Below are 26,685 nucleotides of genomic sequence, written 5' to 3'. Positions count from 1 at the left end.
TACACGGGGAGAACATGCAAACTCCACACAGAAAGAAAGGCCCTGGTTGGTTCGAACCGGTGATTAAAAACAATTGAGGGCATCTTTTCTTTTCTACCATGTTTGGCTCAACTCTAATCACCATCTCCTGATTGTGCGAAAGTGAAACACCAGTGCAGTGAGGGAATTGTGAATTGTGAAAAGGAAACGGTGTTCAGCACATGTCGGGTGTGGCGCTCGCTGCATTGGGAGATGATGCAGTGTGGCCGTTTCAGTCAGTCTCACGTGGTTCACCCTCATTCCTTAATTCAGCAGAGTTCAGACAAACAACCTGCCGTGTGCTGATAAGCTTCGGGTAAATCGACAGTTACACATGTGCTCTTTCTCAGAAAGAACCACAGAATGAACAAAAGCACCAAACTGCAACTGACAAGAAATACATTTGAATTTGAATTTTTAAATTTATGTATTTTATATTCCATAAAAGAGAAAGCTTCAAGTGTATTTCTTCTCAGTTTCCGCCAATGATGATGATGAAGTACCAGCACATTATGAACTGTGTCACTATTACATTCCCCACTGCTACAGCACAGAAAGATACTGCTTGGGGAAAAATAGAATGATTACATTAATGGAAAGTCTTTGTTTTCTTCATCACAGCGTGTGCTCATATTGCACAGCTTCGTCGTTTATCACAAGTCAGTGTGAAATGCAAACTTACATGAGCAAAAGCTTGTGGCCAAACCTTTTAATGTTGTGGGATTTATTCTTGACTTTTTTATTTGCCTTTCCCATGTGTTTACAGGGGTGTGGCTGTGAAATGGATTAGCTATTGAAACCATAACAAAGTGTGTAAAGAACAGTCAAGTCCCCTCACCAGGGGGAGCCGTCTTCTGGCCTTAAAAAAATGTTTTCACTTCAATAGTTATGGTTGCAACGGATGGTTTGAAAGCTGCACGGTCTAATAGGTATTTCAAGGGGCTTTCTACCCGGTGGAAGGAATACCGACACAGTCCACAGTTTTATATTACAAGGCCCCCCCCCCCCATCTGGGCACGGTGGGTGCAGCGGGTACATGGGCTCCCTCTCCCCATGGCAAGCGGGCTTTTGTTGTGGCCTCACAAGGGCAGCCTTTGTGCGCCGTCAGAGAGTGACCAAGTAGGAGCGTGTCCGAGAGCGAGTATGTGCAAATTAGTTTCCTAGTGTCCGTCTAGTGCATGAGTTTGTGTTTTTGTGCGTGTCGTGATATTTGCGCCCCGTTTAGCAGCTGCTCTCCCACTGCACTGGCTCACATCCCACCAGTGGGCAGGACAGTGCAGATGGAGGACGGGGAAGACGGCGAAGACTTTCCTTTCTCTCTTCACACTGTCGCATTGTTGCTGGGGCAGGGCGGGCTGGTGCTGAGACGGGCATGGAGGGGACGGCGGGTAGGGGGAAAGTGTAGGGAGGCCGGGTTCCTGGTGGTGGCGGCACCGGAGATGTTCCTTCAGCTGCTGTTTTCCTTTTCAGTCTGCCTGTTTAATGTTTGATGTACTTGCTCTTCCCATGTACATCAAGTGCCAAAGGTTCAAATCCTGGTGTCCCCTTTTCACTTGTCTTTAGAGAGAGCACGGTGGACTGTGAGCCAGTTAAAACAACGTGAAAGGGGGATTTCAGTCTACTTTGTCATTGTTGTTGGAGTGCACAGGCTGGCACTGGGCTGAGCGAGAGGGCGAGAGGGAGGAGGCAGAGGAAAGGGTTTTAGCGGAGGCACAGGGTTCCCTGGCTTTGTGTGTCCGACGCAGGGCGATCGCGGCCAGAATGCTGATGATGTGCATGTGGAAGTACATAGACCTGAGGGAGAGAGGAGGAGACGCTGAGTGTAACTTTTGTAACTTTGTCATGAATGTACTATACTAACGCAGAACAGTACAACGTCAAAGCAGGCTACACAATATGTTAAAAACTAAAATGTGGAATATTTGATGAAACGCATTCGAAAAAAGGGGACATTTTAATAAATGTCAGTAGTCTGTGGAGAGGGCACTTATATTAGTACCAGAGCAGAGATGATTACTCGATATATCAATTAGTAGAACAACAGAGTCAGTACAACTCTCTTGTTATTCAATTAATCGGTTGACAAAAAAAAAAAAGAATCTTCAACTGAATATACTCGATCCTAGTCCTTGGTTACATTTAATAGATAACTAATAATAATGTGACGATCCCAGATTGTTTGTTGGACTCTCAGAGACACTTCCTTGGACTGAAACAGACTTAAAAAGCACACAACTACATGGCCACTAGTGAAATTGATTTACAGATAAAACAGAGATGCTCTCCACGTCACACTGCCGTTACCCTCTAAAGGTTTGTTCAAACTTGACGGACACGTTCGGCTGCACACGTGCATCTACACATACAATCAGGTGCCTGCGTTCACAGACATGCAGTTGAAAATATGATAGGGATCTCAAGGCATCATTTAGTTGACAACATGAAAAAGTCAAAGGGAAGAATCCTCTGCCATGGCTGAGCAATTCCCCTGGCAATGGTGAAGAAGCAAAAAACCTGCAAATAATTCCTCCCAAAATTGAATGACCTGTTACCTTGGCCGAGAACTATCTTTGATTAATATTTCATGCAAATCCATCTATTTGTTTGTTATCCTATAAACAAACAGGCAAACTCCTCCTGGGCAGAGGCAAAAAAGTGGTGTCTGCAACCATTTGAATTCAGCACAGAGATACACGGGGTGTTGGATGCAGTCACATGAATGCATCAAGCATTAACTTGAAGGAGAGGATAATTAAAGCCAGTGAGGACGTACCTGTAATAAACCATGGTGGGCTCGACTGCAAGAAGCAGAAAAGGCATGACAGTGTAGCAGATGGCCAGCTGGGTGGCTGCCCAAGTTAGGATGTCGTAAGACAGCTTCAAGCCTCTGGAGCCCAGGAAGCAGTGACGGACGGACTTTCGTATCTGATGGGGAGAAGAAATGATGTGACGTGAAAAGATTTGAAATTTTTAGCTTCCTCTAACATGTTTCCTGAGAATTTAGACAGCAAAGTTTCTGTATGTAACATTTTGCTGTGGCATAAACACGTTCTTTCTTCAACAGGTGTCATCAGTGAAACTCTGAAAAGAGGATAAAATGAGCAGACCACAATTTTTGGAAAGGTACAGGTACACGTGTTCTCTGACTAAATACACATTTCTTGAACAATTTCTATGCTCTGATCTTGTTTTCAGTTGTAAGCTGAATTATTAATTTCAATTTCCAGAGGGGGTGAGGTACTCACTGCTCGCGCTGCCATGGTGATGGGGATGGCGGTGATGAAGGTAAAATAATACCCTGGGTAAACACCGTGCCACAGAGCAGAGAGGATAAATGTCAAGGCCAACGGGTGCTTCGGGGCTCGGTCATAACACACACTGAGGAGATGAGAGAAATCAAACATTCTCGAAAGAGTGTATGCGAAATGGAAAGCAGAGTAATGGTTTTCTGACCGTATGCAAGTAAGTACTGACATTAATATTTGCAGCACTTACATTTTGAGCCAAATTCCTGTTTGTATATTCCAGTTGTCAATGAATGTCTTGAAGCTGGTTGCAGTCTGGAAAAAAAAAGTGTTATTTATCGATTAAAAACAATAAGCACAGAGCAATTACTCCTTACTGCCGATGGGTGTCTTTGACCCGGACTGATTTGCATGAGCACCGTGGTTTTGAATTATGTGGAACACAGACGGTACCTCAATCCCCAAGATGTTGAGGTTGCAGACGAGATCCCACGAGGGCTTTCCATTTTCATCCATCCCAGAGAAACCATAACCTGCAGCGTTGTTCACAGCATCGGCTGGAAAAAGAAAATCACGAATTATACGTCCCGAAAAACAATCGAAGCGTACCGGCCAACCACAGCACCATGGCAGCCCTCAATTCAGACAGACACTCTTCTCACCTAGTGTCCAGGCAAAGTAGAATTTGGGCCTTGCTGCCTGTATGGAGAAGAAAGCGTAGGCGAGCCTGGCGAGGAAGGGGGCGTGGCCGACAAAGTGGGGGTCCACGTTGTGCGTTATCGGCAAGGACCGAGTCACAACGAGGAAGAACAGCATGCAGCCACAGCAGACGAGCAGCTTCTGGCAGACGGCGGTCTGCGGAGAAAAACAATTACCACCAGTGTAGAGGAGGAGACACAAGTCAAGATGAGTCTGCTACTGTCATTTTACATTTACTCCTCTAAAGTTAGAACACAATTGCATTCATGAACTCACCACAGGCGACGGGTCCGGCGACTTATCGTATCCGTTCTGTCCGTTGCACGTCCCCGAGTGCTGCCTGAGCCTCTGGCCGACGTGTCGGCCCTCTATGAAGTCTATGTAGTCCTTATAGTTACTGCACGGGCCCACCAAGACGCTCAGGAAGTTCAGGTTGTAACTCAGGTACTCGATGAGGGAAGGCCTCGCGCTGCAGAAAGAACAACAGGAGAAATCACTCAAACAAAAGAAATGCGGCAGTGGTACTGTATATGTTGAGAAATGGTGGAAATGTGAGATGAGCATGCCATTTATTTTGAAATAAAAAAATCAACAATTAAATATTTGGCTCAAGTATTTCGTTGTTCGGCAGATGAAAATGGCACGTGACGTGTGACCAGTTCCAAATACGGAAAAAAACGGGAAATCATAAAGAAGTTTATTGGTTTTTACTTGCTGTATATCGATGAGTAAAATCAGAACCCTATAGAGGGCACAGGAAATGTTAAATCTTAATATTACAAACATGTGACAATGACCAAATTTACCGTGTTATCGGATAAGAACAACACGTGTGTTTTGTCGTTTATTGATATATTTTGACGTGTGGGACACTGATGGATGTGGTTTTATTGATTCACATGCATAAAAATGTATTATTTCCCATGCAAAATGATGCCTCTTTTCTTCCCAGCATGCTTCTCTTTTCTTTTCTTTTTTTTTACACAAAATAAGCTCTTCACCATGATTGCATCTCCTTGTCACTGTCCTTCGTGGCTAAAGAAAAAGAAAGAATTATTTATTCTTTAAATAAGTTCATGATAATTCAGATGCAACCCTCTTGTGCACACAAACTTTGACAGGGACACTTGAACCAGACACATGTGAAACCTACAGTGTAAACTGGTTTGAAGAAAATCGGTTCATCTCAGAAGGGGGAAGAAAAAAAGAAGAGGAATCACAACAAAGACAACCTTGTCTGAGCATAAACTGCTTGGCATGTTTTACCACTTTAAAACTTACTGTATCGCATTAAGCTTCTGCTCCGGGGTCAGCTGTTCAGATTTCTTACACATACCTGAAAAACAAGGCACCAAGTAATCATCAGTAACCCTGGTTGGAAACTTGAATTTAGCCACTTCTCATCATTTCATAATCTGACAACGCTCTATTGAACTGTATCTCTTATCCCCTATTATAGGATTATGTGTGTGTGTGTGTGTGTGTGTGCGTGCGTGCGTGCGTGCGTGTGTGTCCTCTCCTCTGTCTTACCGTCATGGAGCTGGAAAGCGATTGTGGTGATCTTCTGAGTTACTATCATCAGAGGCCTGAGCAGAAAAAACAGAGAAATTATACTTTTTCTCGTTTAATTTATTTGAAAAAGAAAATCTGATATCCACTGCTGAGTTTCATTATTTTACAATACACAAATGTTTTATTATTGTAATGCACAAAAAACTGTGCCACAGAAATTGACCGTGACATATACAGGACAGTGTCCTCTACTTTTGACTTGATAAAAAAATATATATAATAAGAAGTGATGATCTTTGGGAGGGAGGCAATTTCGACAATTAGATGTTTAAATTTTTTAGGTTTTATATTTTCAAAAGGCAAAAGTAGAGGCCACTGTCTCTTATTGAAACCAAGACAACACGATCTCCATCTGCTCATCTTGTAAGATGATTCCATATTAATTCATATTGTTGATTGTGGTGTAGAAAGCAGATTAAGAGAGCAATCAATGAGTGTACAATAATGTTTGTGTTGAGTTTTGGTTAAATGTGGGTTTCATATGCTTCAAGTGAATTACGCTCCTGTACAGTAAGTGTGAACAGACATTTTCACGCCCCGCGCAGGTTTCATTCACAAATAGAGACCTCTCTGTCCCCAAAATGTGAGTGTGCATGCGCAAAGACTCACAAGCATTCATTTAACTATCTATTTCTATCACGCACACACACACACACACACACACACATGAACCAGTGTGTGAGGGGGCTGCATTGTGCGTACAGCATGGAAAACTGAGGCAGAGGGGGCCTGGCGGTGCGGCTGGCAGTGCTCGCTGAATGGGAGCTGGCAGTGGGCTTTAGAGGAACATGTCCAGGGTGCCAGCTGGTGTGTGCGCCGCCGTAGCCCACAGACTCTGTTTTTTCCATGTAGACCATGGCGTTGGCAAAATGCACAGGATTTTGACCCAGTTCGGCTTCTGGTCTGCCGCCTTGCACATATTCAGGGAAGAGATTATCTGGTGGAAATGCTTAAAGTGAGACAGGAGAGACGGCACACAGACTTTAGAGGCAAGATATGACACCTTCCTGCAGGGTTGGACATGCCAGAATACAACCTCTGCTTGACTTGGTCGTTTCAAAAAAATCCTCAGGAGTGTTTCCACACATTGACACCACCACTGTGACTCAAAGCCATTTCTCTGTCCACCGTGAGAGCTTGAAGCGGCTGGATCTCGATTCAATGTGTGACCCGACCAAAGGCTGACTCAGAGGCCTGGCTGCTCGTCGCCAAAGTCATGAGGAGTGCAAGGGAGCCTGCCAGCAAATTCATCCACACGAGGACCGGGCGCTGAAGCGGCTGAATATGCGAGAGCCGAGGACAAATACTCAGACAAACGTTATTACCCCACTTGATCTGATTTCTTTCTAGGAAAACCACTGGTACCACCTCTGGCACTATTCTCCCAAAGAACGTGTAATTGGCACCTCAGTGTTTTCGTGTCTGTTGTGTGAATCCTGGTCTTCCACAATGAGATAAGCAGTAGGTTAACGGAATGAAAACCCCTCTTTATCAAAGCAGCTGCATCCCATCAATGTGAAATCAGCAGAGGAATGCAGCTCCAGTTAATATCTGTGGGAAGAGTTTACTTTTTTTTCCCAATATGCAATCTCTTCCCTTAAGAAATAAAGAGCAGTAACAGATGAGTCACTGCGCCTCTCCTGTTATAGGAAATCCCCTCCCACTTCGCTGAGTTCTTCTTTATGATCCTTAGAGGCTCCTTAATGAACTTCATTTCAATGAGGGGAAAACAACCTCCAAATGAAGAGAAGCATAGCAAAAAGTAAATTGTTTTTAAACTCCTTCAGATGCAAGCTTGTGTTCAACTCGACCGAGTTGCAGCACAGTTGCCGGGAGGCATTGAGGACCTCAACTCAGTATCCTGCCGGATGTCAACAGTGAACAATTCACACTGCTGCTTTTTTAATCAGTGTTGTATTGACCTAGGCCGTGGCACTGGGCGACAGTGTGAGCAGGTAACACGCAGGTTCGGCAACGCTGACTGATAACATGACTGCTCTAAAGCTGAAGTGATGAATACATTCTCACCAGCGAGGCGCGGCACAGACAGAGGAACAGAGGTGAGGCAACTCAGGGCTTTTTCCTTACCCAGAAAAGTCAGTGGACAGTATCCCATAGTTAAATATGACGACCCGACTCACTTGGCACACTGTCAGAAAGCCCATAGCGGTCACCATGGAATACCTGCATGTGGAGGAATGGGAAAAAATCTAAGTCAAACACGAGACAACTGAGATGTAATGCTGACACATGCATTTCCTGTAAACACCTTCTCGTAGTGCTGCCGCTTCTTGGTTACTTGTTTATGCTGTGGTAGATTCATGAATTCCCTCTGTTATGTTATGTTATGCTGGTAAAGATGGGAATGATAGTCACATCTCTGGCACCAATGTCAATACATTTCCTTTGCTTAATGGAATTTCTGCAGACTGGCAGGATCTGCCAAGTACACAAGAGAACAGCTTTGTGTCTTTGCCAACAATGTGATACTTGTTACCTTAATGTCTAATTCCCTTAGAAATGTAATTAATATATCATATCGTCATTTCTTCCATGCAAATGATGTTGTGGTGATAGAATCCGTCTACAGGCAGACTCAAAACCACCTCTGTGGTACTTTCCGCTACAGTAGGTGTCTCATGCACTGCTTTGTAAAATATTTTTAAAAAGAGGCATTAAAAAGAACAACCAGAAAAAACAAAAAATAACGGTCATACATGTGGTGGGTCTGTGAAACATATGACACCCGGATCACCGCAACAAATTCCTAGAAGTCGGAACTTCTGACGTTGCAACATGGCAGAATGATGACTCATGCTGTAGGCGCGCACCACAGCGTGTCGAGATTGTATTGATTCAATGAGTTACAGTGATAAATGTGTAATGTGTTTAACCTGGATCAAAGCGTGCACTGTCTTTGGCTTCCACGTGTACAGAACAAAAGCGGATTTAGCTTCCCGTCCTTGCAGGGATTCCCATTATTCGTGAATACCACAGCAACCTACGGTTCACCAAAACACAGTTATGTTGTTCCACTCATGAAGAGAAATACTTCAGCCTAGTTGTTTACATACAAGCCAACACACACAAACACCAAAATATGAAGACAGATGTGTGTCCCCTCACAGAGCCACACAAATACACTGTAAACCTGAGACAAGACACGAGAGAGAAGACGCGTAAAGACTCGGACACACACAGTCCGACTGTCTGGATGCACCAGACTGGTCCGGCTGGCACGTCAGGCTGATTTTCACCTGAGCTTAGCAGCAGTATTTTAGTTCAGGCCACATTTTAACAGGAAGATAATTAGGCACCGTGCATTGCATTAAAGTGAGTGCTGGAGTGTGTGGGAGGGAAGGAATCAATGGGCAATATGAGCGACAAATGTTTCATCAAATTCAAATGTAAAAAAAAACAAAAAAACAACAACACATAAATTATCAATATCAATACCGTTATCTCGACGAAGCCATCTGCCCGAGCCACCAAACACCCTCCTTTGACGTAAACTGTTTCTGCGCTGGTCTTGTCTGACAAGCTTGACCTCAAGCCAACAGCATCTAGAATTGCACCACTATCGTGGAAATGAGAGGCTGCTGCTGTAGCAGCTCTGTCTGTCATCCCCGTGATGACACACGGACACAACACATGGAACCCAACGTATCATGACAGGATTTTGATTTTATACAACCAAACCAGGCACGCTACCGGGCGGTTGAGGACAAAGACTAACCTGTGCACACTGTCGATGTCGGCTTTAACGACGATCAAATAGTTTGCAACCACCACTGTCAGGATGTGAGTTGAGTACCTGCAGAAAAAAACAAACAAACACACACACACCAGTATTATTTGAATAATATCATGGTTTACATGATTTCAGTGGGACATTGTGCTTTATGTCTGTGGTATGCAGCAGTGTGTGCCAGTAGAGCCTCGGCACCTTTTCCTTCAAATCTGTTACGCGTGCATCGGATGTGACCACATTTCTCCCGTGTATCTCCTCTCATTGTCTACGGCCTCATTGTCCTCCCTTAATTACAGGCCCCGTGGTGCTGGACCCGGCACACTGGACGTCTGTCTGTTCGTCAGGAAGGTAGACGGGTGATAACTGAGACCTGCTCACTGGTTAACCGCTACAGACATGTAACCGTCACATAGTTTCACTCAGCACATGCTGCCAATCAGCTCACGCCGCCGGCCCAGTGTCGAGAAAAATATGAGCGGGTGTAGCAGCATCGTATGAGAGAACGTGAATGGTGCTCTGTCAGGGACGGTGTCGCGCCACATACCATCCAAAGCAGAAGATGAGAAAGGCAACGCCGAGGAGGGCGGCCACAGCATGCCTGACCAGCGGGTTGGCGTGGCGAGGACTGAGGTAGAGACGAAACCAGAAGGCGGCGGCCAGGGCAAACAGCTGACATGCCAAAAAATTCACCTGTGTGGAGGAGACAGGGATTGGGATGGGAGTTCCACCACCTGCTTTTTGGTTAAATGACAAAAGGCATCTCCTGGTCCTCCCATAGGCGCTTACAGTGACAGCATGGTGAGGTCAGAGGTTATACTTCATCATCCCTTATATTATCATATCTGTTCTATGAGGACGTATTGCTCAGCTGTGATGTGTGTGAAGTCGACAAATCAAACAGCTGAACAGTTAAGAAGCCTAATCTTTCAAACTTGTAAAGTCTTGAGTTTCTGCTGTCAGTTTGAAGAGGGGGGGGGAGGAAAAACCTCTAATCTATATCGTTATAATTATGGCCTCGCTGCAACATTAATGAGCAGGCGTTTCATTCATAACTCCCTGAGAGCTGTCACCACGTTGTGCAGGTGACCCTACCTGGTCCAGGGGGAAGCCCAGGAACTCACTGACAGGCAGCAGCCACTCAGATCCGGTCGTTTGAAACGCAGTGTCCGGCCGCTCGTCCATCCTGAGCAGGAGTTTCTGTCGCGACGCCTCACTGTCTTTCCCCTCTTCTTCTCCTTCTTCTTCTTCTTTTATTTTATTTTTCAATCTAACTGCCTACTCGTTTCTCTGACTGACATACATTTGCTTTTCCCGAAAGGATCCGTGACAGATCCAACCAGTCCACAGTGTGACAGACAGGTCATGGCACTCCCAGCTCTCCTCCTCCTCCTCCTCCTCCTCATCTGTCGGTCAGGACCGGTCAAGTCCGAGCGCGGCAGAAAGAACATTAATATCATTTCCGGTCCTTTCTTCAAAAATAAAAGCCGAGAAAGTTGCTTTACAGTCTTGTTCCAGTTTTTGAATTATGATAATAATTATATACTTTTCAAAAGTAACCATGCGTCCTGTGCTTCGGTGAAATGGATGGAAGTTATGTTTAAGAGACATTTTAAGTGCATTAACCAATAAATCGTAATGTTATTAAAAAAAAAATGAATAAAAACGAACGTATGAGAGCTAATTCACATTACTTCCGGTGAGGTTGAGGTTCTAGCTCAAGCTTGATGCAACATGAAGTGGCAAGGTGGGCGGAGGCTGCACTTTTACTTAAGAGTAAGTAAAAGTACAAACATATTATCATCAAGTATTGATGATGCTAAACGGTTCTTTCCGGAGCAATAGAGAATATTATTGCATATATGATATCATTGTTGTTATTAAATAACTATTTATGTTTAAACTGCATTTTAATGTTGTAGTGAGTCATGGTGGAGATTATTTGAATTACTTTATATACTGTGCTGCAAATATTATTCAAGTTTTTAAGATGAACATGAACATTATAGTAATGGAGTCAAAAGTAAAACGTAGTGGAATTTGTTGGTGAAGATACATTAAACATATAAACACCTTTTGCTATCGTTGAGTTTTTACAGAATGTGATCTGTAAGTTTGCATATATGTAAGTATGAGGAACGTTTCCTAATATGAAGAGATATGCATTGTCAGTGACATTTTCAAACAAAAAATATTAAGATTTTCGGCAAATATTTATCTTTTAGGCAGTGAAAGTGAAAATGTTTTTGTATTATGTGACCTCATGTGGATTAGACATGATATCTATCAGGGCTATGCTGTCCGTCTGGATGATGAGTTTATTTTTATACTAGTTGTCAACATCATGAGCTGAGGCAATAAGCTAACATTTGCTTTGAGTCCAAGAATGTAGATGATACATGTTGAAAACTAGAAGCACTGACCCGCAACAAAGAAGTACAAAACAAATACATTTCAAAATGTTTAAGTAAGGGGTTATAGTAAAGGTTCTGTAGAAAACATGATACAATATTCAAATTCAAACTGAGCACTCTTTTAAGGGGGGAAATACAGGAGGTATTTTTTATTTTGTGTTATCGTCACTTTTTACCACAGATCTACTACTAATCACAAAAATTACAGTCGAATATTCGATTATGAAGTATTTGATGATGTAGTCACTCTTAAATTTAAGGTCCCACCAAAATCCATTTTAAAAACTGAGGCCTGATGTTATGTGAGGGGCTAAAATATTTCTCCTGTAAACTTAAGATCAGACATGAATTTACCGTATCAGAATCAAAATTATAAATACATGAAATAATATCAAACTCATGTAAAAATATATGTAGATTAATTTTCAGATTTTACCACTTCACTCTGTCTGATCGGCACAATTGGTCACTGGCGCCATCTAGCGTCCTTGTCCGGGAACCCGCAAGGCGTGACGGGTGACGCCGCCTGTTTACAACTGCCAATGAACACGTGGCGCACTGGTCCTTGAGCTGTCATTGGTCAGTGTGGCGGTGAAGTGGGCGGAGACTCCTTTCTGAAGAACCAATGGCGGCCGGCAAGCAAATTCCGTTTGAAAATTTCCCGGGAAATCCGAGTTTCGCGGGAGGGCTCTTGAGCGCGTAAACCGTATCCCTTCATTCATCAGGCCGTTTCCTGAAGCCATTTCTCGACGGGAGAAACGAGAGTTGCGCTACTTTTTAATCCGTTGCATCTGCCTAAATGCACTTTCTTCAAGAAAAATACTTTGCAAAAGTCGATGAATCAGACTCTCATCTTCACTTTGGTCTGATTATTTTTGAAATCATTGCGGCGGATTAGCGGCCACACGGGCTTGAAAGTACAGAGACAAGAAAGGGGTTACCCTGAATTCGCAAGATGAGAAGAGGGCTCTCCTCGGCTCCGGACAAAGTGTTTTTAGCGGGGGTCGGGGGCTCTCCTCTGGACAATAATATAATTTTAACAACTCTCACGGATCGTTTAAACCCCGGACAAGCGAACGCTACGTATATCCAAATAATAACCACCTCACCGCCTTGCAACGTTTCACAGACATCGAGTGTGTGTTTATCCGAGCCGCAGATAAACAACATTTACACAACTCCACAACAAGCTGCAGCGAACGGAGCAGGACAACGACCCGCTCTGGGGAGACCGCCGGTAATAATCCACACAGCTCCGTTTGAACGCATGTCGGGCTTTTGCTACAACTAGCCACAGACACGACAAGATGTTAGCCTGCTAGGTTAGCCGAGCTTGTTGTTTCGGGCAGCTAACCGTTAGCCGCGTAGCCGGAGCGTTCGCCCCACGACTCGACTCTAGCGAGGGGGCTAACTAACTGCCGCTAGCTAAGTTGCCCGAGTGGGCTGGTTGGGGGTGTCTGTCGACCGCATGGGGGCAAACGGCGACTTTAAGTTAGTTTGGGGCTCAGCGACACGCAGACCTGTCACCTGGTAGCGTGCTATGCTAACTTCATGGTGCCTTCGAGTGCGCCTAACCCCGGCAGGCAGATGGAAATGTTGCTGAGAGATGAGTAACGTTAGCGGTGGCCTAGCGCCTGCTGCGGGTGTCTTTAATTTGTGGGGGGGTTGTGGGGGGGGATTTGTTGGGCAAGCTTGGCTCATTTTCTTTCTCTTTCGAACAAGACACGAGTGGCTAAACTTGCAGAGACGTGTACGCAGCTAGGGATTGGCCCCAGCTTCGGAGACGACTCGGTGGACATTTGTCCCAGTCGCCTCTGAAGATGCAAGGCAACTTGGATGAAGCTTTGAAATGTGTTAGCTCTCCATGCTAGTGGTGGTAGCAGCAGCAGCAGCAGCAGCAGTTGATCATTTGGAGGGCAACACTAACTCGTTGTCGCCCTTTGACCTTAATGTCTTTTTGCACAAATGTCCCATGTCCCTCCTCTGTGAATAAAAGTCTAACGAGTACGGTGCCTTTTCATGCCAAGTAAAGTGAAACTTGAGTTAGGGTTGCCCCCGAGTGCTGCTGCACGCTTCCTGTATTCTCAACACGCACAAAACCACACGGGGGGAAAAAGAAAAAAAAAATAGTTTGAGCAGCGATTCAGGGTGTTGGTTTGTTCGTGGCGAGTCATCTCTAATGAACCAGACCATGTTCTGAGTGTCTGCTGGGAGCCACGAGCAGGCAGGGGGCTGAGGGGAGCTGGGAGCTGATGTAAAATGGCTGACATTTTGGCTGTCAACACAGGGCACATTATCTTCTTATTCTGGGCCTGGTTCAAGTGTCGGATCTGGGTTTGACTATGATTAAAATCAATCCTATTTAGAGGATTCATTGGATTAACCCGTGCCAGGGGTTTAGAGGGAAACACAGCAGACCAGCACTCTGGTGCCGGGGTGTTGGTCAAAGACACTAAAACTGGGTGGGTTCTTGTTGAAGAGTTCACTAAGACACTGTGACCAGAACTCCAAATCACCCCGGCAGTTGAGAAAGTATGAATTTTACACCGAGCAGCTGATAATTTGGTTTAGAAATGCCTGTTTGGCGGTTCAACGTTTGCAATATGAAGGCTCAGCGATGTGGAGCTTGATTAGGCGTACACACGGTATTTTATACTATAATCATAAGAAGAAGAATTAAAAGTGACTCTAAAGTTCATGTTTACCGCCGCCGAAATCAGAGGTGATCCACTAACTTGGCTTCACCGAGCTAAACTATTGACTTGGCTAAAGTTAGTCAGAAATCGATAGGTTAAACACTGGTGACCCACAGTTTTGAAGTTTAGATGAACAAAGAGAGTAGACATCAGACATATAATAAGCGTGTAAAGGGCTGCCCGTCTTGCACTGTTGGCAATAAATCTTATTTTAATCCGGTTCATTTGTAAATATGGTAAAGAGAATAAGCAGACTTTCTTCATTAGTTGGTTGGAATTTTCTTAAATCATTATTACTGTGCAGGACTGTGAGCAGACCCATGACCCAGACGCTGTGTGTGTGTTTGTCTTGGTCGGTCAACTCAGAGAAGAAGAAATCAAAGGAATGGTTTTGTGACACCATCAGGTGCTCGCGTAGGAGTGTGACACAATTTTTCCAAGATGCACTTGGATTTTGGTGAAAAATCTCCTGTGCCTTGGTAGATTTTATGACCTTATATGTCCTCACTGCTCCACTTTACATGGCTTATTGGACTTAAATGGAAAAGGCTGTGAAAAATAATGTCAGTGTGTGCCATCTTTGTGCCAACAATTTATACACGTTTTCTTCAAATATATTATTTATATTATTTTTCTTGTTCCGGTCCATCAGAAACGCTGAAGGGAGAATCAAAGTTATGATGCATCAAGACATATTCTTTATTACTCCTGGCTTCAGAGATGGCGGATTCCTGCCAAATGTCCAAAACACAGACCTATGCTTTTAACAACTTTTTTTGGGTCTTTCCAGGCAAAACGGCGCTTGGCGCTCGATGACTCCGACCACCAGTACCAGTCAGAACCAGCCAGAACTCCGAGAGGCAGAGGAGCGGCCGCAACGACCAATGGAGCTCGGCTAAAGACACCCAGAAGTAAGAAGCAGAAAGTCACAAGGAGCCATCTGCCATCCATTCAGTTCATTTAATACAGAATTTACAGCACATCGATTCAGGGTCATCCGGTGTGGAAAATGGACCACACCAAGTTAGAAGTAACCTGGTTGCAGCTGCTTTATACAGTTGTCAAAAACAAATTGGATTTTCCCTGACCTGAGCATGTTGGACAGTATGATACTTTCGACATAATCATCCAAGGTTTAAAGAACCACTCCGTTCTCACTCATGGTCAGGTTCAGGTCACAGTTTTTGTGAGAATAATGGCCCTTTAAAACTAGTTCAAAATACAAGATCTCAAAAGTATAGCTGATTAATTTCCCCCCGTTCCATCAAACACAGCAGCCAAAGTCTCAGTAGGAGCATCAACACTTAGTATTTTGTGATTTATATCTTCTTGGTAAAGTAGTAGTTTTGAAATTAATTTTGCCAATCAAAGCCTTTGTGCCGCCTACATGACAGGTCATTACACAAAATATAACAACTTTAAATGTGACCCCTTGAGTTTCACTGATTGGAGGTGAAATGGATAACACACACATTAAAAAAAAAATGGTTGATTTATTTATTTTCTTCCACAATACAAAAACCCTCAGTGGAAAAAAATAATGATTAAAAGAGTGTATCGTCTGGGTGCCTTCATTTTCTGTTTACCCCCTGCATGTGTGTCCTGCACAATTTATTGAATTTAAATATAATTTGAGCTTAAAAAAGAAACAAAATTAGTACTAACTTTGTTGTGTTAATGCTATATGACTTTATGGCCAGCCACTATATTACAGTAGTATTATGTATTGTTGAGGCTCGGGGCTGCAGTGCTTCTCTCTAAAGTAATGTAACCCTTTGGTGAGAGGAACTGATGCCGTCAGCATAAAGCTATTCATAATACACAACCAGCTGGTACATATCTAAACTTGTACTTTGCATAAAATGTTTCCAGCTGGTGGTTATTAAACTGCAAGTTAACTTCAGCCTCATTGCTCGACTTGAAGAGTCGCCTTTGATCCCCCCCTTTCGTGCAATTCACAAATCAACATCTGATTATGACTGATTGAGTCATTTGCCTTCACCATTTCCTGACTGGAAAAAAGAAAACACAAATGACCCCGGTTTGTTTTCCTCGCAAGGCAAAAGGCTTTAGCTGATAAACCTTTTTAAATGTTGTCCAGCACAAAGAAAACGGCGCTAGTTTTCCCAAAATTACCACAAAGTTGAATCTTCGTTTTTGTGACACAGTCACGGCACCAGATTGAATATGGAAAGTTTTGCTCAGGGTCTTTTTCAAGGTGATTATGTTGGATTTGGAATTATACTGTTTGGAATCCTATGATCTGGTTGACATTATTGGTGAGGGCACATTTCTCTTACAATTCCTGCTCTCACGTAAACAAAAATGTTCATAGGACTCTCACTTTCCCCGCAAAAATGTAATATCAAGTAAACTAAAATGCATTGTCTTTCCCCTCCGTGTCTCTGTCCCTGCTACTTTTTCCTTCAACATAGCACCCAAATCTCCTCCGGAGAAGACGCGCTATGACACCTCCCTGGGCCTGTTAACAAAGAAGTTTGTGGACCTTCTTGCTCAGTCTTCTGACGGCGTTTTGGACCTCAACCTTGCAGCCGAAACCTTACAGGTTCTTATATCTCTGAATGTGCCAAGTTCAGTGCCTTGGAAATGAAAATGAATGCTGTCAAGGGATTCATTTGTTTGGTAATTTTCACAGTTAAATCTAAAGACCCCGTATTCTCTTCATTCAGGTACAGAAAAGGCGGCTGTATGATATCACCAATGTACTAGAAGGAATTCACCTCATCAAGAAGAAATCAAAGAACAACATTCAGTGGATGTAAGTGGTCATCCTCTCTCACATGGTCATGTGTAGTGCTTGGTTTTCAACTTGTAAAAGAGAACATTTAGTTTTACCCTTGGACCCATTCAACCACTAAAATTTATCCCATTGGAAAGAGATTTGTAGACTTGTCATTTTCCAGTTCTCCTGGTTCCTCTGTGTTTCCTTCTCCTCTACCGTTGCTCCTTTAAAGTTTTGTGTATTTAGTTATGGTCCTCTCAGAAATCTTTGTGTTGATCTGGGGTTGATGTGTGGGTGAATGGTTTTTGGCCAGTAAACAGGTTCAGTTTGTTCCTTGGCCTTCGCAGTACAGGAAGGCAGGTGGCTGCATGCAAACTGTTGCCACATCATATGAGGATACATTGAGTTGTCCATCAATGTACATGCATTTTAGGAATAGGACATAAAGCACCCATGCTTACAACTCGAGGCTTACGAATGCGTCCGGTGTAAAACCTAGATTAGACACTTTTGGCACGGTTGAGGCTATTGTGCCAAATATTTAAAGCAAAGTACATGATCAGTTTTTAATTTACTCTCTTCCATCTTCTCTCTCTAACAGGGGTTGTAGTCTGTTAGAGGTCGAGGGAGCACTGAGCCAGAGACAGAGGCTGACAGCGGAAGTTTCTGCGCTGGGAGAAGAGGAGCAGAGGCTTGAACAGCTCATCCAGAGATGCAGCCTGGATATGAGACATATGAGCGATTCGCAGAGCAACCAGAAATATCCTTTTTGTCGTCAGTTGACATGTCATTTTAGCAACCTTACTTCCGTGGGTTAGTGAGTTTTTAGATATGCAAGGCTTTTCCAACTCTGTCTTTAGGACACAGGCCCCATAAAACAACTTTTTTACACTGTGGTGTCTAAAATGATAACTAATAAATATAGCTCACAACACAAGTATGAGCAGTGCCCAGGTACTGCAAACATTTCAGCAGATTGTCATTATGTCATGAAACATTTTGGGGCTTGCGCACACACACATGCTGATTAAGTATTAGTATTAACATGTACTGATATTGTGGTGTTATTTCTTTAACCCTTCCTTCTTCACATATGCCTATGTAACATACCAAGACATCAGACAGCTGGGAAACCTCCGAGACCAGACTGTTATTGTCGTCAAAGCGCCCACAGACACCAAACTAGAAGTACCAGACCCCGATGAGGTATGGCACAAACACATGGCCAACGTAGACCAGATTTGTCATGTTTGTTGTTTTGATGAAATTTCTTCTTCTCGCTCACTTCTCATCTGACATAACATTGACATATTTCATCTGAAATGACTGGATGTTGGGGAAAATGTACTTTTGACTGTTCTTACTCGGAGATCATTAGCATGAGTTTCAACTTTAAACCAAGTGTTGTCTCAATCAACATTACAACAGTGATGCATTTGCATCTCCCTGCTTCCAGTCTTTATACGAAGCAGACAAACTCTTCCCAGGCCGAATCCTGTGCTGCACACATTGACGTCAAATTTTGACTTGGTGCAAGATACGAAACAGTTGTATTTCTCTAAATGTTGTCAGCAAAGGGGCTCTTGATGGTCACAGCACCCTGTGAGTTGGTATTGTTTGTTGATTTACTGACATATCGGTAACTAAAGCTGTTACATGGTCCTTAGCATATTTTTTTTTTCAACTTGGAATTAAAAATAGATCCTGAGTCTGTCTATCCATCACATCAAGTTTAGTTCTATCAGTGTTCTGATTTGAACTATTAGGGCTATTTTTTTCCTCCTCAGAGTTTATCCATCCATCTGACCAGCACCAAAGCTCCCATAGAAGTCCTGCTGTGCACAGATGAGGAGAATGATGCCAGGAGTCCTGTAAAAAATGGCACCACAGACATCAATGGGAACTCTCCTTTCCTCAAAGTCCTTCAAGGTTTGTTTCAGAGAGGCGCGGGTGGCTTACATTTATATGTAAACTACGGACATTTTTATTTATTTGTAAGCAAAATAGTAGGTGACATTTTTGTAAAGCATCTTGGTAGGACGTTCGTCAGTGACTCCCACATTCTGACGAGTGTTTTCTGTGTGGTTCAGCACATGAAAACGCAGCGTATATTATGGCATATTATTTCAACTCATGGCTAGCATGTTAACATTAAGTACAGCTGAGACTGATGGGAGTTTGATCATTAGTTTATGATTATTGTATCTTGCACTTTGGGCATGTGGGGCGTTTTACTGCTGGTGGTGCTAGATAAAATTTTTACATTTACAGTGTCATTATCTGGGTTATATCTTATTTGCTGACAGATTAAACAACCAGTATTGTGGCTGTAAAGGTGGAAACATTTCGTTATGGCCACTGAAAGTAAACATTTGTGAAAAAATATCAGTGTTCAGTGTGCAATGTTTAGCTAAACTGATAGAAGATAGAAGCTAGAATAAGATTTGTCATGTCTTACCTGCACTGTTAAATAACTAGCTTGTGTTCATGCCACTGTTTGGTCAAACCATCTGTGTTAGACCCAGAAATCAAATTTGGATGATGGTCTCCAGTGCAACAAACACTATGACAGTGGTCAGCATAGCCCCTTCAGTGAGCCTACAATGTTCCCGTCGCCATGCAGAGGTAATAACAAGTTTACTCCATTTGCTTTTACAGATCCCAACTGCACGGCCACTTCTCCCAGCACCTCCCTGGCTCCACCTTCCTCCACTGCCGCTGTCTCTGTTACGACTCTCTCCCCGATTTCGTCCCCTTACACCAGTCTCCTCCAGCAGACAGAAGACCAGATCCCTGCTTCCTTGGGGCCTTTCTTAAACCTCGGACCTCCTCTTCTGGACCAAGATGACTACCTCTTAGGTTTGGGAGATGACCAGGGGATTAGCGATTTGTTCGAAGCCTATGACTTTGATAAAATGCCCTCCTGCCTGGATGACCTCCTGTGCAGCTAGCATTAGCTAACAGAAATTCAAATTGAGTTCATGGGAAAGAGATGGAGAAATGTGAGGGGTTTTTGATGCCTGTGACTGACTGTGTAGCTAGTAGATGCCAATTTGAAATAGATGGAGAGGAAACATTGAGGGCCCTCTCAGTCCCAGGAGGAACTAAATGCCATGTTCTCTCACGGCGTGAGAGTTGAAAGGCCTTGAACGATTTCACACAAAGACACGACTGGTCAGTGTGCAGACATGTCAATTAATCCTTGTCTCAGGCTATGTAAGGCCTCAAGTGTAGCTGAGCATTGGTGGACATCTTAACGCCTTTTCTGCCTGTCTAAGCATAAATGGTGAGGGGAAGGATATCCACCTCTCTGTGTTGTGCAAGGTTCACGTCACTGTACTGAGAAGAGTTGGAAAAATCACCTGGCATTGACACACATACACACGTGACTGGGTTAAGCATAGAATTCAAGTGCAAATGCACCTGACGTGCACACGCATGATCACCTATAACCACCACTAAAAGGATCCCAAGAGGAAAACTTTACTGTTAAAGAACGCTGTAAATATGATGATTTGACTGGCTTGTCCTTTGGTGTGGGGAGAATAGGTTGATCTGTGTGTTCCTGGTGATGCATTTTGTCGTCCGTTGTCCAAATTCATCCAGGTAATTCATCCTGAGACATTATCCACAAGTATACGATGTGTAAATGCCATTTGCTTTGGGGCAGGAGAGATACTAATGGATTCTTAACGAATGCATTCTATTTCATCACACAAAGGATCTGTGCCTGCTCATACTGCTGGCTGTTTAGTCCACATGTTTCTGTGTTTCAAATGTAGAGAATTTTAGAAATTAAATAAATATAAATGAATTGGGGCAATTTTGGTGCACATGTATGACTACAATTGTTAACTTTCAGTTGGGTTATGCAGGCGGAGGCTGTGGTCACCTGTCAGGATGTCTTCTAATTATATAGAGAATGAGTATTTTGTACATTTAAGCACTATTCAGATGTTTTGCGACTGTCATGGATGACTAGTAAATTATCAAATTTAAGGTGAACTATAAAATTGCAATAGAAAATAATAGTGTGGTCTAAATCTTTAACCTGATCAGCCTGACATCTGCTGATCAATTGGGTATTACATATATATAATATGGTGCAATGACAAATGCAAAAGTTCTCGAGGGAAAAAAAGTGACATCTAACCCAGATTTATTTTGCAGACAGAGGCCAGAAAGCCATCACACCTGGATAATTTGTTTAAGCTAAGGGACCTGATGTATAATTCTGGCATGTTGGCACACAGGATATGCAAACTTTAAAATCATCTCTAAATTTCACTCTTCGTGATACTTTGTGAGTTCAGGACCGAAACGCCATCTTTCTTGCTGCTTTTTTCACCTGTTCCTGCCATAGTCATCAGCAGAAGCTGCCATAACAAAAACCTAATGCCCCTAATGCCTCCTCAGTTAGACTGTGTGCTGTGAAATTAAACTGTGGTTTGAGTTTAGCAGGAACATTTGACGTTGAACCACTTCATACACGCTGCATACTCGGTGTTTACTGAAAGCAGTGTAGGAAATGGGATATGTGAGTATTAGTCTTTTAGGTTTAGTAAGTGTTGAATTTTAATGGATTTTAAATACTGTAGGAATAACTAATGAATTGCTCACCTAAGAAACAAAGAAACAGATAGCCACTAATCGAGGCTGCGGCATGTAATGAAGGGCTTATTCTCCACCCTAACAGGATACCGAAAAAAATTGAAAAAGGAAAAATAATAATAATAAAGAAAAAAATGTTTTGTAATTTAAGCAAATCTGTAATCAAGAAAGGCTTATGGACTTGATGAACTAACAGCTGTAGGGATGTGATTTTTTTTCTTTTCTATTGATACTTGCAACACTGATGCTTCTGATAGCTTCTTGTGTTGTGACAACATCCCTGAAATCATCTAGTCTGAAACCCGCAGCTTTAAACTAGACAAAACCTGCAGTTGCAGGAACTATTGCTGCTGTTAGTTGCGCAATGCTCCCCGGCCTGATTGATGTGCGCTTGAGTAATTTGCGTATGCAAGCATGTGTGAGTTGATGTGAAAGATCAAGCTTTCTAAAGAGTAAGCCTGCCATGTGTAAATTGATGTACAGTTTTCTAAAGATTCTCAGTGCACAAGGTACTGTGGGCTACCTCTTACTTAATGTTCAACAATAGTAATTGGGCGTAGAGGTAAATGCCGTAGTGTGTTTGAGTGTTTGAATTCTCCCTTTGTCATAGAAATTACATAATTTTGATGTGATATTGGATATTACATCGCACTTTTGTCTTTTGAGGTGTGCGAGATTCCACTCTAACCCCGATGTAGTATTGGGTATGCCTTTGCTCTTAAAACAGCCCTGATGCTGTTACATCTTAAATTTAAATAATGGGATGCACATTTGAGCGATTGTGAAGTGGAAAAATGTATTGCAATATTTTTGGGTTTTGCTTCTTTTTGGAGGGATATTTTCCATTTGGTTTTTTTGTCCGTGTTTTTTCTTTTCTTTTCATTCTCATCGACCCTAACAAGTACACATTCAATAATGCAGGCATTCCTTCAAGGTTAGCCTATCATCCCAATACTTGTCATTAAGAGATGTTGCCTGCATGACTGTGTTCATGTCTGACATGGCCCTCTGCTGAAGTGTGTAGGGAGCTTTGCTTCTGTGACACTGTGTGTCCGTTTTAGTTTTGGAATGATGTGAGGGAGTGTGACAAATATTTCTTTCTTTTCATTTCTGCCGTCTTTACTTTCTCAGAGTTTTCAAGGCTTTTGAAAGAAGCATTTTCTCTTTGCTTAGTTTGCGCCACTAACATAAGTGAATGAAATTTGACTTAAACGCACAGAAATGCTCTCATTCACAAATAATATTCCTATAGGCATATTTATCATTTTATATGTATTTATGGAAACACCCCCCCCCCTCCCCCCACAGTTTTGTTCACTAACCATATCTGTGCTATTTTCTTAGACCATTTACATTTTCCTCCATCTATTACGAAGTGACCCGAATTTGGTCACAATATTTCATCCACTTTTACATGATGGAAACATGGATTTTGAGAAGATTGTACCGTTTCACGGGTTTCTAATGGAATGTTAAAGATTGTAACACACTGCTAATGATAGTTAGCCAGTGAGTCTGTCAATGTGTAATGGGTGACTACACCCATTACTACATTTCTAATATGCGATTCTGATTTGTGATTCGACCTTGCAGAAAGTTATCATTAGGTTAAACATGTTAACTATAGTCGAGATAAAGAAACAGCACTGCTCTCACTGCGATTGTCCTATGGTCATTCTGAAGCTGTTACCAAATACAATAGACTGATCCATAAATACTCTGCAAGTTTTATGTGAAAAAATAACGGTTTGTTGGGAAATTATAGACTGTAAATTGATGAAATTGATATCTGTTTCCACTTTAAAAAAAAGCTGTATTAAAAGAAAATCACATTACATTTTTTTTGCAATTTGAATGCATGGGTGAACATATCTGTGTACCGTTGAATGTTTGAGGTAAACTAATTTGATGTTTTGCGATGCGTGTTGTTCAGTTACATAAACTTTTTCTTTAACATCTGTTAAATGAGGAATATGAGTTGAATCTGTGGGGGGGGGGGGGGGGGGGGGGTAAATGGATTTGTTTTGTACTCTTGGCGTTTGTAATTCCAAATTTGAATAAAGACAATACAAATAAGGAATACAATTTGTGTTTATGATTCATCTTTAAGGATTTCTTGGCATGCACTTAAAACAGGAAGAAAAAAACAACAACCTAATTTTTGACTTGTATATGAACATCGCTTAGTAACAGACTGTCTTAATATCAGGCTTTTCAGCTAGTCAAATGTTTGTGGAAAAATGTGTGGTGGATGTATTGATTAATTCTTTATTAATATGAAAAAAAACGTGCTTCAGTTTAAATGGTGATAATGATGCATGTTTAGCCCCCAGCGTGCGCGAAATGCACACGTGACTAGTTTGGCCCTCTTCGCTTGCCGTACACACGCACAAGTATGGCGGTGTGAGAGCTGTGTCAATGTTTTGATGGTGTAAAGAACATATTGTTTTCCTTTTCGAAGCCCACTTTCCTCGGGAATCGCATTTATATTTACCAATAACCACATTGAAACCAAGGTAAGGCACTTTTACTGCACTTGAATGGGTCTTTCTGCACGAAACGAAGGGCACGTGGGTAGTGGCTAGCTTGTGAGGCTAGCCGAGCTAACGGCTAGCTTGGCCATGAAAACTGTCCCAACAGATCATGTTCTGGTGTGTGTATGGCACGCGTCGCTGAACGTGAGCTCACGTGTATCACGTAGTAGTGTGTGTTTACGCCGTTAGTGTGTCGATGGACGTCGGGTGTACACAATGTAAACATCAGCTGACTAGTTTGTAACTTCTACGTGGCTGGGTACAGTCCTTTTTGAAAAAAAAATATTGAATGAACAGCCCTGACATGAAATTAAAGCACGTGTTTGTTGCAATTGTGTTGTTAGCTTCATGTGCAGCTAATGTCAACAGCAGCAGCTGAAATCATTTGGAACCTTCAGTGCACTTGTCTTCACCGTTAGCCACAAACACTAAGAGAAATATGAAACGCCTATAAACGTCTCAGAAATTGGGACCTTTGACCTACTCACTGGCTCCGACTCTGGTTTTTCCACCAGTGCAGTTTTCCATGAATGAAAATACGTAAGTGAAATACATTTCTACGCTGAGTCCAAAAGCTCAGCTAGAGTTGACATTTCTGTTTTGGGTTCAATTTCCTCTGTATGTTGCATGGCCCTAATTACTGACAGGTGTGTTAGAGGACACAGGTGCGTTGCTCTATAATCAGTATGATGATGTCATATCCATTGATCACGTAGATAATGTATTTTCTAAACTTTAGCTTCATTTTTTTATTTATTTCATGAATTTAACATTTTTTCTCCTTAATTCATTATGCTGGTAAAAAGACATCCAAACATCTGGAACACTTTATAGCATATATGTATGTATATATATACATACACACACACACACACACACACATATATATATATATATATATACTGTATATATATGTATGTATGTATTGCCTGTCATTAAACAGATGCATTAGCAGCACGACCATCTCCAGCAGCATGTATAGCACAGTATACTTGGAGAAAGATAGAGAAGATAGATGGGGTTTTAATCTTAAGTATGACGTCCTGGAAATATTTATCTGAAGTGATTCCCTGTACAACAAGAGCACTAAAATGCACAAGCCCAATTGTCCAATAGTTTGCAATGTCCTTTCACATACAGTAGAGCTGGGGTGACCAACTGACTGGTTGATAGACAAAAAAATTATCTGATATTTTGTAAACCAAATGACCAATTCAATCAAAATTGTAATGGGTAGATTCATCAGATATAGAAATCCACGCACAAGTCCAGTTGCTCCTGATTCAACCCCCTAGTGGAGGACTATGACCTGGACGAATGAGAATCTCCACAGACAGAAAATTAAATAATCATTAGTTGTAGTCTGACCTTACATTTTCGAGAAGTTTAACCAATGTATGGTTCGTTTTTATTTGCAATATTATTGTGTCCTTTGATCTTATGTTTGTAGTCAAGATTTTCAAAATTCACATTTGCCATCAGAATTACCATAACCCTTTCATACTTTCTTATCTTCCTGCGTTTTAACATACAAAATCTGATTTGTATTTGATCATTTAATTACATTATTGTGTTTTATGTAATTACTTGGGCAAAAATCTGTTTGTCAAATTTTTTTTCATTCATCTTTGTCTAACTATTTTAGAGACTATAATAATAATAATAATAATAATGCTGTGCTGACCAAGACTCTGTCTGATTTTCAGTCCATCATGGCATCTACCTGTGATTCTCTGATTGACGACATTGAGGACATGGTGTCTTCCAGTGACCCCACTCCTCACGAGAGACAGGCTGCAAGAAAGAGTATCATACCGAGATCCAGGAAGAGAAAAGAGCTTCCGATCGATGAGGAGCTCCAAGCTGACAGGTAAGTCAAATGATTCATGTATTGTCAGTTCAATTGATAGTAGTTCATTCCGAATACAGTTTGTTTAAGGCTGATGGCCTAGTCAATATTAGAGTGTCATATTTAGCATGTCATAGCAGGAAAAGCATGGTTGCAATGGTTAACATTGAAAGTGACTGCATTCCATTTAGGTGAGCTAGTTCCATGGTTCTGGTATTGCTCATGTTGGCTCACTGGCGTGACTTTCTGGGGCACATCATGGAACTGAGCCATTGTTAAAGAAATTGGTTTGACTTGTGCTTTTCCTGCTATGACAACTCCAAATGGATTGGTGGGTTGATGTGTTTTACTCACTTTGTAGAAGTGCTAAATTAAATGTTGTAGACCAAAAGCTTAGCACCTCTTTTTTAAATGAATTTTCTCTTTCTTATGTATCCGGGAAAATCCGACAAGTATCATATCACACGTCCTGTGATTGTCTGCTTTGCTTTCACACACTGAAGAACCACAAGGACTTCCCAAGTGGTCTCGGCCTGGTTGTCTGCACCAGAGTTTG

The 26,685-nt window shown here is 42.2% G+C and overlaps 3 protein-coding genes across 5 annotated transcripts in view; 2 read left to right on the top strand and 1 right to left on the bottom strand.

The window, feature by feature from the left end:
* On the bottom strand, positions 1-10,692 carry mboat1 (membrane bound O-acyltransferase domain containing 1). Of its 2 annotated transcripts, XM_035629769.2 has the most exons (13): positions 10,378-10,692; positions 9,830-9,975; positions 9,271-9,348; positions 7,623-7,718; positions 5,493-5,548; positions 5,244-5,298; positions 4,239-4,431; positions 3,926-4,118; positions 3,717-3,820; positions 3,514-3,578; positions 3,264-3,396; positions 2,792-2,943; positions 2-1,812 (listed from the first exon to the last, which is right to left on the bottom strand). In XM_035629769.2, exons 1-13 carry the CDS (start codon positions 10,465-10,467, stop codon positions 1,632-1,634), a joined length of 1,542 nt encoding a protein of 513 aa, XP_035485662.2. In that variant the 5' UTR covers positions 10,468-10,692; the 3' UTR covers positions 2-1,631. The 2 variants fall into 2 exon arrangements, with proteins under 2 accessions (XP_035485663.2, XP_035485662.2); XM_035629770.2 differs by lacking the exons at positions 7,623-7,718; positions 9,271-9,348; positions 9,830-9,975; positions 10,378-10,692 and adding an exon at positions 6,237-7,603 and having other exon boundaries at positions 1-1,812.
* Positions 10,693-12,400: 1,708 nt separating this feature from the next.
* LOC118305885 (transcription factor E2F3) lies at positions 12,401-23,826 on the top strand. The gene is made up of 8 exons (XM_035629772.2): positions 12,401-12,933; positions 15,183-15,303; positions 16,828-16,958; positions 17,083-17,171; positions 17,737-17,895; positions 18,227-18,341; positions 18,923-19,064; positions 19,794-23,826. Exons 1-8 carry the CDS (start codon positions 12,652-12,654, stop codon positions 20,084-20,086), a joined length of 1,332 nt encoding a protein of 443 aa, XP_035485665.1. The 5' UTR covers positions 12,401-12,651; the 3' UTR covers positions 20,087-23,826.
* A 294-nt stretch (positions 23,827-24,120) lies between these two features.
* Positions 24,121-26,685, top strand: part of cdkal1 (CDK5 regulatory subunit associated protein 1-like 1) — a 195,511-nt gene continuing 192,946 nt past the window's right edge. The window contains exons 1-2 of one of the 2 annotated variants that reach the window (XM_035629576.2): positions 24,121-24,258; positions 25,983-26,150. In XM_035629576.2, coding sequence (XP_035485469.2) covers positions 25,993-26,150 — 158 coding nt within the window. In that variant the 5' untranslated portion in view covers positions 24,121-24,258; positions 25,983-25,992. Of the gene's footprint in view, positions 24,263-25,982; positions 26,151-26,685 lie in introns of both variants that reach the window. The other variant, XM_035629575.2, reaches the window with a different exon arrangement.

Source organism: Scophthalmus maximus, chromosome 1 (genome assembly GCF_022379125.1).
Source record: "Scophthalmus maximus strain ysfricsl-2021 chromosome 1, ASM2237912v1, whole genome shotgun sequence".
Taxonomy (NCBI): Eukaryota; Metazoa; Chordata; class Actinopteri; order Pleuronectiformes; family Scophthalmidae; genus Scophthalmus; species Scophthalmus maximus.
This window is presented reverse-complemented; position numbering and strand designations above follow the sequence as displayed.

Bases quoted from the DNA above. Each gene is read 5' to 3' on its own strand.
- mboat1 (XM_035629769.2), bottom strand. From the start codon at position 10,467: ATGGACGAGCGGCCGGACACTGCGTTTCAAACGACCGGATCTGAGTGG. The intron at 9,976-10,377 runs GTAGGGTCACCT...TCCTCCACACAG, and splicing joins TGGGCTTCCCCCTGGACCAG to GTGAATTTTTTGGCATGTCA. The intron at 3,397-3,513 runs GTAAGTGCTGCA...TCATCTCCTCAG, and splicing joins ACAGGAATTTGGCTCAAAAT to TGTGTGTTATGACCGAGCCC.
- LOC118305885 (XM_035629772.2), top strand. From the start codon at position 12,652: ATGAGAAGAGGGCTCTCCTCGGCTCCGGACAAAGTGTTTTTAGCGGGG. The intron at 18,342-18,922 runs GTATGGCACAAA...TTTCCTCCTCAG, and splicing joins AAGTACCAGACCCCGATGAG to AGTTTATCCATCCATCTGAC. The intron at 19,065-19,793 runs GTTTGTTTCAGA...TTGCTTTTACAG, and splicing joins TTTCCTCAAAGTCCTTCAAG to ATCCCAACTGCACGGCCACT.